This window comes from Rosa rugosa, chromosome 2, assembly GCF_958449725.1.
Source record: "Rosa rugosa chromosome 2, drRosRugo1.1, whole genome shotgun sequence".
Lineage (NCBI taxonomy): Eukaryota > Viridiplantae > Streptophyta > Magnoliopsida > Rosales > Rosaceae > Rosa > Rosa rugosa.
In genome coordinates, this window is record NC_084821.1 from 66,642,539 (window position 1) to 66,652,549 (window position 10,011).

The 10,011-nt window shown below is 36.5% G+C and overlaps 1 protein-coding gene across 1 annotated transcript; it reads right to left on the reverse strand.

The window, feature by feature from the left end:
- Positions 1-8,360: 8,360 nt before the first annotated feature.
- On the reverse strand, positions 8,361-8,858 carry LOC133731334 (alpha,alpha-trehalose-phosphate synthase [UDP-forming] 1-like). Its single transcript, XM_062158732.1, has one exon. The coding sequence runs from the start codon at positions 8,856-8,858 to the stop codon at positions 8,361-8,363; it is 498 nt and encodes a 165-aa protein (XP_062014716.1).
- Between the last annotated feature and the right edge of the window lie 1,153 nt (positions 8,859-10,011).

Genomic DNA, 10,011 nt, shown 5'->3' on the forward strand with positions numbered 1-10,011 from the left:
AGATCAACAGACCGGCCTCCAATCACTTCATCTATTCTCTGTTGGTTCTTCTTGCTTGGTCTACTTGGGTCAGTTGATATTTTTGTTTGTGATGAAATCCCATGTTGGACATTCAATCAAAGATTGCAGCTTTGGGGTTGGTGGTGGATTGTGTTTGGTGGGTTTGATTTGAAATGTGTTTTTACAGGTGTATAGCACTGACCAGGTGAAGTCCAAAGACGATGATTCCCCTGTAACAATTGCAGGTTGGTACTTTGAAAGTTTTGAATTTAATCTTTGTTCTTGATTATGTTTATGGAGTTTTGCTTTTACATATTGGGGTGTGTGTTGTAAATGTAGTTTTTGGTTTTTGAAATTGAAAGAAATTGATTTGGAAGTGCTCTGAAAAAGTGTGTTTTTGTTCAGTGTTTTGGTGGTAACTAAGTGAAGGATACAAAGAATACTATGTAGTGAATGTATTGTGAACTTGAGTGAAGGAAAGCTGAACTTGTTTATGAGTTATGATTCTTATGACTAAAGTAGTGATGCAGCTTTCTAGCTTTGTTGGTTTTCGATTGAATATTTCTGTTTGGATTTTCATTATTTTTGTCACACTTATGCAATGTAGTGCCTTTTTAAGGTTAGATGTAATATGATTAATGGATCAGTCAATGCTCTTTGTGGCAATTCAGGGTTGTGATGCTCAAATCTGTCGTTTGGTGCCATATTGTTAGGTCAATGAAACCATGGGATGTGAACAATACAAACCTCTAAGTGCATTTTAATTGTAGGTTTTCCTCTAACAGTATGGAGTAGTTTTCTCTTAGGCTGCAAGTAGAATCTTTTTATTCATGTTCTGTGTATAAGAGGAACTGAGTAGTAGGTGAACACTGTTGAGAAAGAGTTTGATGGTATCTGATCCTTATGAAATGATTTTACGGGCTAATACTTAATACATTGAGCTTGAATCTGCTCATTATGCATGAAAAAGTTCATTGAGATTCGTATTTAAAAGAAATATGCAGGCACTATTTGTAAGAGCATTATGTAAAAACCCAAATTTTGTCACTTGGTAGAAATGCAGAGACATACTATCTTGTGGCTTTGTGTTTTGTGTTAAATTTGAATAGTGTTGTTTCATTGTTAGAAGAAGGGGTGAATTCCTTTTCTTTTCTGATTACTTTGAATTCTTCAAGTATGAAATCATGCAGCAATGGCTAAATATCACATCAGTTCTAGAAGGCCTGCATGATAGTCCTAACATTCGCCCAAACTAAGAGAAGAAATAAGTTTGCAGATGCTTAAAGGATAGACTCTTGGCACGGCTATGCTCAACCTTATTCCAGTTTTCAGACTAGGTCAACCCTATATATATAACAAAATAATTTCACCTTGGCAGATATTGACATGCTGTTGATATCCAGGGGATATATGGCTGAGGGTTTGAGCAATATGTCTATCAAGGAGCTCAAGGGCGTGGAGACCAAACTTGAGAAAGCAATTAGCAGAATTAGATCCAAGAAGGTATCTCTTCCATCTGAGTATTTGATATTCTTTGTGGTCTCTCTCTCTCTCTCTCTCTTTCTGATTTTTTTTCTTTGATTTGTTGTAACTTTGTTTCGTCTTCTCTTTTCTCAGGATTGGAAGATATGTTCTCTTAAAGAAAAGCAGGTAAACTGCTTGTTTTTGCAATAAATAGAGAAGCCATAACTAATTGATAAGAAGCTGTAGGATTTATATTTTATGATGCTTTTGTTTAAAATTTAGTTTTGTCCACTCTGCAAGATTAAAATTGACTGCTTTGTACGTAAAATTCATCTTTGCTTTGTAAGTAACATTGAAATTCATCGTTTCAGTTACTCAAAGCTTAGTTGTGCATAAAAATAGAAGGGCAAAGGAGGCATGGTGAAAAAGAAAAGGAGAGAGCTGCTGACCAATTGCATCAAGGTGGGGAAGACGATGAAAGCCTGGGAGAACATCTCATTTCATCTTCTCATACGATAAAAATTCTGCAAAAAGTGAGAATTGTGATGTTTTTGTGCAAAGGAGCAATTTTATGAAAATTAATTTGTTTTATGGATGTGTTAGTGTGCACAACCAAGTAGCTAAAACTTTAAACTTGCAGCTTCATGATCTCAGTAAAAAGTTTCTTGTCATTAATTTATGTGTGTTTACATTTGGTATAGTCTAGTTATATTAGTATTGGATATAACTTGTAGTTGTGCAGATCCATCATTTAGTTCAGGCGCTGCACTTTTTTTGTTTGATTTTCTTTGTTTTGTTTTTGGGTTAATTAAATATTAACTTGTTTACCCAATGATTGTGACTTATATGTTGGTTTATACAGTTCTACTGGGCGGTAAAGACTCGGAAATCATATAGGCAACAGCGATGAGGTGCGCATTGAAGTGGCTGATTATATACAGACTTTGGTATAGAATTTTGACTAAAATTAATAATTTTCAGTAAGGCTAGTTTTTTGCTTTGAGGCAAAGTTTGTTGATAAAACTGATTGTAGCTTGTTATTCATATGTTTATAGGTTAGCCTTTGTAGGCTTGGAGTTTTATCTTGCATCATGAATTTGGAAAGAAAATTAATGGAATGTCCCATTTTTGGATCTTGAGTTAAGATGTTGAGATATGTCAATTTTTTTCCAAGCAGCAGCTACAATTAAACTTTGCACATCATGCTCGTCAAAAGGAAGTGATGTATATAAATGTATAACAAAACAATAATGTCAAAGAAAACGATGTTAATTCAGAGATTAGAAATCAGTATCAAAATAAAAATCGATGTCTCATGATTATCAACATATCGAAATGTGACCCCAAAATGGATGTACACAAAACCAATGCACATCGATATCTAAACACCAAACCGTTATCTACTGTCAACGTAAAAATCAGCTGTTATAAAGTAAACCGATTTATCATGAAATACAGGACATCGGTTTTGAAAAATAGAAATGATGTCTACAAAACTACTAGACATCGTTTCAACCAACGAAAAGCGATGTTCCTAGTAACATAAAACATCATTTTTAATAGATTAACCGATGTTGTCTAAAGGCACATACATCGTTCTCAAGAGAATAAGGCGGCAAGATGCACGTAAAAATGGACACGAACAAACAAAATTTTTTGGAGACTGATGTCTACGAGAGTATTAGACATCATTTCTGAAATTGTAATCGATTTAAATGTTCACTTAGGTATTGTTCGAGATATACTTTATTAAGCATAAAATGTGAAAATATGAAGAATTAAATATAGTTAACATATAAGATTATGATGATTATAACGATTATACATCGATTTGTATTTTAGAATCGATGTTGGTTGTTATCTGGGACATCGGTTAAAAACGCGCTTATACTGATGTCTGCATCTTTTACATCAGCCACTAAGAGATCGGTCAGAATTTAGTTTTACATCGGTTCTGGACTTATGTAAATGAACAGAATTCTAGTAGTGAAAGTTTGCATCCTTGATGTGCCAACAAGGTGGAACTCTACCTTTCTAATGCTAGACACTGCATTAGAGTTGCAAAAAGCCTTCGATAGAATGGCAGATGAGGAGGACAGCAAGTACACGTAGTACTTTGATGAGGATGAAGACATTGATGATGAAGATGATGAGCTGCAAGTTGGAGGGTCTGATTCAAGGAAGAAACATAAGAGGAAAAGGGTGGGGCCACCGGTTAAAGAGGATTGGGAAAAGGCAGCAGTTTTTGTGAGGTTTTTAAAGGTCTTCTATGATGTGACAATGAGGATTAGTGCCTCAAATCACCCAACATCATGGAAAGCTTTTCATGATATAGTGGCCATCAAATCGGAGATTGATGAATTGTTCACTAAACCGTATATTTGCACTGGTTCAAAGACTGAAAAGATCTTGTTCGATATGGCTGTGAAGATGAGAGGGAAGTTTGATAAGTATTTTGGAAGCTTGGAAGACTGCAATCAGCTTTTATTCATTGCCTTGGTGTTAAACCCAAGGTTCAAGATCAGAAACTTTGAAAATATCTGCAATAAGTGGCTGAAAATGGAGTGGGATGAGATTAAGAAGAAGTCTGCCGAGGTTAAAGAGCTTTTAGTGGCCCTTTGTGTTCTGTACAGCTCCTCAATGATGGCTTCAAGGGGTGGAAATGGAAAATCTAGAAGTGGAGAGAGCTCAGTTAGCCAAGGTAGCAAATCCACCTCCAAAAGGATAGTTGAGGCTACCGGAAAAATAGCTGACATGGAACAAGATTGGGAGAAAGAATTGGAAGACTCCGACGAAGCTGTTGTTGGACATGAAGTGGATAGATACCTACTGGACCCGATTGAGAAGCTTGCAAATCCTCAAAAGTGGGACATATTGGAGTGGTGGAAGATGAATGGTGCCAAGTATCCTAACCTTGCTGCCCTTGCCAAGGATGTTTTGGCAATACAAGTGAGCACTGTGGAAAGTGAGTCTTGCTTTAGCACAGGTAGAAGGGTCATCGATCCCTTTAGGAGTTCTCTAACTCCCAAAACAGTTGAAGCATTGATATGCTACCAAAACTGGATCAGATCTAAGAGCATCAACAACATTAAATATGTTCCTACTATCGAGGACATTGAATTTTATGAAAGTGTGGAGGATGGTATGATTTTTATTCTAGGAATGGCTGCCTTGTTAATTTATTTCAAGTTTATCATTAAATCATTTAAATGAATGAAATTCTGGACAATTTTTATTTCAACTTTGCACTTTTGTTGGTTTGCTGCAGAACATGCAAGGGAGGAAGCTGCTAGTACAATTGATCAGCCTGAAAAGCCATCTACATCTAAATCATCGAAAGCATCAAAGAATTCAAAGGTAGTTGATGCAGGCAAAGCTAAAACATCAAAATAAGGTAACCCCCAGTTTTTATTTATAATTGTGCATTTTATTGGTTTATGTTCTGCATTTATTTGGTTAATGACTTACAGTGCATTTTGAAGCGTTTCTGCATTTTATTGGTTTATGTTCTACATTTCTGCATTTGATTGGTTAATGACTTAATGTTTTGCATTTCTGCATTTGGCCTTAATGCTCTTGGAGTTTTGGATTTTGCCTTAATGTGCATAATGTTGCAGAATGCAAACTTGCAGCATGAAGTTTTGGATGACTAGAATTTTGTTTATGTTGGAGAGAGCTGAGACATTTACTTTCCTTTCTGCTTTATTTAGACATGTCTATTGAGATTAGATAATTCATCCATTTAGATTGGATGCTTTAAATAAAATGGCTGAATGTTTTGGATGATTAGAATTTTGTTTATGTTGGGTTCATTTCAGCTGTGACAATGTTGACCAATATTAGCTCTCTTTACAGGTTTCAATCTACCGTCTGTTTACCCAATTGCCTTTCTTCTATTGTTGCTTTTGTTTTATTATTGTCGTTATTGTTATGCTTCTGTTTGTACTATGTAGCATTGCATTTGCTTTTGAAAAAGCTGCTATTGCTGGTTGCCTCTTTAGCCTTGGATTGTTAAGGATGTAGCTCTTTATTACACTAAATTTAGCTCTTTGTCAGTTGATCAAACTAAGCTTTTAAGTCTTGTCATTGAGCTTTATATTTGTTACTGTAATACAAGCTAAGGGAAGGGTACTAAGGTGGTCAGTTAGGGACTTAGGGGCAAGTGAGTCTGCAAGTCTGCATTGTTGATTTGGAATGGTCTCCTAGTTTGTATGGGAACCTGCATTTGGTTGCTGTCATTACAGAGTTATTGCTTTTACTTTTTAACTTTGTATTTGTAAAATGTAAACCGATCAGGTTTGAAATGTGAATGCAGAGTTGCAGACTTGCAGATTTGTGCACATGTCGAGTTGTGGTGGAGTTCTTGATTTGTGGAGTTGTGGAGCAAGGCAGCTTGACTATTTGTGTAAAAGTGCAAATTGTGTTCATGTTTCTGTTGGAGTTGTACCATTCATAATTTGAATTTCAGTTGATTGAACATTGAGTTTAAATGCTTGAATAATTTGGATTGTTTTCTGTTGGACAATGTTTTTATGAGTTTAAACTTGGATTGTAAAGTTGCATTATTACATGATTAATTGATTACAGTTATGTAACATTGATAATTTGATATGCATTCCAGTCTTCCAGGTACCAAAATGAGTGGCAAAACAGCCAAAACTGCCAGAATGCATAACTGTCTTTGGAAAACTGGGAAAAGAGCAAAGCAGATAAACTGGCTATTTTGGGCCCGAAAGACCGAACCGGCCCGACTGGGGTCGGTTCCTGTCGGTTTTCAATTTGGAAAAAGCCCGAACCGGCCCGAACCGACAATTTTGGTCTCGGTCTCGGTCTCACTAAAATTCGGGCCCGGCCCGACTAGAGCCTAGGCCTATCATCAAGGGCAACAACACCAAGCATATATCGCCTAAGTTCTTTTACAATCAGCAACAACATTAATCACTTCTAAAGATTGAAGTGAATCAAATCCGATCAGAGTATAATGTAGCGGACTTATTCACTAAGTCGTTACCTAAATCCACATTCGAGAAACATGTGAAGAGCTTCGGATTGAGAAAATTTTCCGAACTCCCATGATTATAGCAATCAGGGGGAGATGTCGACATCAGGGGGAGGAATGATGTATACATGATCAATCTCGAAGAGTGAATGACGTGTTGTGCTCTTTTTGTCCTTCGACCAGGGTTATTTTTGTCCCATAGGGTTTTTGTTACCTGGCAAGGTTTTTAACGAGGCAACGATCAAAGCGTCATCACCAAGTTTGAGCGGCACAAGGGGGAGTGTTGAAGGATATCGACATTGAGTGTGCCTCTTCAAACTAGGGTTTAGTTCTAGAGTTGTAATAGGAGAGAAGGTTCTAGATTTTCTAATTATATTTGGATTCTATTTCCTTGTATGACAAGATTATGTACTTTGTAAATCCCTATATAAAGGGCTCCTATTATCAATAATAGAACACACACAATTCTCTCATCAATCTCTCTGCAAATCATATTTTCCTTAAACAAGTTATTGTTTTTCTTCTTATTGTAGATTTGTAGTGTTTCTTACTTTTAACGATACTGCATTACAGCTGCAGTTTTGATTCATAGATTATATATATTAACTGCCATCACTATGTCCACATTATTAGATGTTGAGTTTGTAAGACTCCAAGCCAGGATCTGCTGCAGCATCTTTGGAAATGCCCAATCTTGAATTGCATCTGTTGATGTTGTCCAAGGTGGTCGGTCTGTGGAGGTTCGAGTAGTTGGTGTTACAAAGGTACGTTATTCTAACTAGATGGAAGTCCTAGATTCTATATATGTTTTGGATCTATCACAATAACGTCCTCTTCGTTGTTTCCATGTTTGAGCAGGGTGCAGCTATTGACCGTATCTTAGGAGAAATTGTTCATAACAAAGGCATGCAATTGAACCATCAAACATGTGTATATTATTACAGAATAGTGGTATTCTAATAGTAATACAATGAAATTCATGTCTGTTCATGCATGGTATTGCTTCTTGAAAACTAAATTCATATACTAATTTTATGCAGGTAACAGAGCCAAGCATGTTTCGGGATTGTTGTGGTCGATAGCTTATGAGTTTGGCAATGAAGAGCATGTTTTGGAATTTCTTGATGTTCTATATATTGTGCATAGTGCACCTTGGTTCACTGAGGAAGATCTTGAACATATAGAAAGTTGTACAAGAAATCTGGTTTCCAAACTGCATTGCAACTTCCATATATGTCCGAAAAATGCAATTGATCTTGAAACTTTCCAGTTGAACGACTCTTGCTGTAAAGTTGTAGCACCTTGCATACTATAAACAGTTTCTGAAAGAGCTTTTTTTTTTTTTTTTTGAGAATAGTTTCTGAAAGAGTTTGCACCACTTATATATCAAACATTATCACAGGAGCTTTTGGAGTACTTAAATTGCTCATACTAGACAGTTCTTGATAACAACACTAATGTGAATGATTAAAGAAAACATGCTTCTTAATTGTGCGGAGGTCTTACCAACTGCATTAGAAAGACATTATTTCTACGCAGCTTTTAAGAGATATATTTAGTTAAATATGAAATCAGTGGCATCCAAAAATCAGTCCCGTTGAACTACTTTATGTTTTTATTGACAGGGCACCAAAAATCAGTCCCATTGAACTACTTTATCTTATGTATTGACAGGGCATTGAAAGATGACTTGGGCTTAACCGATTCTACTATTGAACTTCCAGCACTTTTTAATGTACTGAAGAATTTAATCTGAACATTCATATGTGCAATTTTTGGTTTTCTTCTACCTACAAAACAAAGTCCCGCAGGTCTGAAATTGTTCAAGGAATTTGTATGTACTTGTGAAAATCTTTTCACCAAGGTCACAGAAATATGATGCCATCTAGAGATATTCTCAGCAATTTGTTCTCCACCTTCTGAGTTCAGAGGCACTGCTCCGCTTTCTGAGTGGAGAGGCAGTGCTCACCTTCTGAATCGAGAGGCATTGCTTCATCTTCTGAGCGGGCAGGCATTGGTCTGACGAGTTAAGGAGATATCTTGCACTGGATCGCTTTCTCCCAACAGCACAAGAGAAGTAGTTGTCACCCTTGAGGTCAAGCACTGAAGAACCTTCATGCAGAGACATTTTATCACGCATTAATGTTGGCCTCCAAGCACGTACAATTCCAATATTAGCTCTCTTTACTAAAGTTGACAATGATCGTTGCTTCTTAAAGCGGGATCCCTTCGAACCACTTTTACCCGTTGAGGTCTTGGGCAAAGACGGGTTGACAGGAGTTGGTACTGATGTGGGTCGAGGAATAGTTTGCACTGGTACCTCGGAAGGAAGCTCTGGTTCAAAGAATGTATAGACTATAGAGATCTTCGTCCTACAGCAATCAGTCCATGGCATTACGTCACATATCCATCATCAAACTCAAGGATTAGAATATGTTGCCATGTGTATGCATTCTATAATTCTGATATTATCTTCAAGAAGGCAATTCCGATAATTATGAACTGAGCAATGTTCAACTTAGGAGTAAACATATGCAGGAAGTCTTCCTTATATCATAGCTTTTGGAGCAAAGATACAAATAGCGTAACGAACAAACTCGCAGCCTTCAATTATGGCGTAATATGTGCTCTAAGAGTGTTAACAAGGTACCCTATAACTTTGGCAGTATGAAGATGCATATGGAAAATATTATGCAAAATTCCTTCCAATCAAAATGCTCACTGTTGAAAACTTATCTCCAAGGATGATGACTTAGTTGACAAGTCAAGAAGAAACACACCATTGGCAGAAAGTGGCCAATACATAAAACATAATCAATTGGTGCCTTCATGCAAAACACAAACTTCTGAATATCAAGAAAGAAAGAAAAACACGCACGCACAAGCATCAAGTGGAACAACTTACAAGTCATAGTCCATCAAACCAAGTAATCTTGTGGAACAAACCTTCATGAATGATTGGTGTTATGTTAGATGGAGATTAATCAATTACAGTGTGTGAAGTTACTTTTAAATTGGACATTGTATATGGAAAGTTATAGATCTTTGGTTTCTATTATTTTTTTTTTTGAAAGGAAAAATTATTCTTTGGTTTCTATTATAGCAAGAGTAAGATTTACATTAAGTGCCAATCAACCCCTAAAATATTTGCCTTCTTAATCTTGGTGATGAGGTCCAACTCTGTGCAGGGGTAATAGGCACTGTGTAGACCTAATTCGATTTTCTCTCCAGTCGAGTACAGCTACTGCTACTATCACCACCATCAAGAGAAAGATAGCAACCAAAATATATCGAAGTCTCTGATGATATTCTCCCATAGATAGAGAGTGTGACCTTTGTAAGAGCTGCAGAAAAACAAAGTTAAGAAAACAAAAGCCAATGAATTGCAACCAGCAGAAAATTTGATTTCAGGTGCATAACCTTCATCATCCGCTGCTCATAATAGTTCCTAGCAGGTCCAAAACACTCTCGCGCAAAATTCTGGTTGCATTGCTGGAAACATTCATTGATTTTTTTTATGGAGAGAAGCTGAATCTGATCTATTTTCT

Excerpts from the sequence above, each read along its gene's own strand:
- LOC133731334 (XM_062158732.1), bottom strand. The coding sequence starts at position 8,858 with ATGCCATGGACTGATTGCTGTAGGACGAAGATCTCTATAGTCTATACA.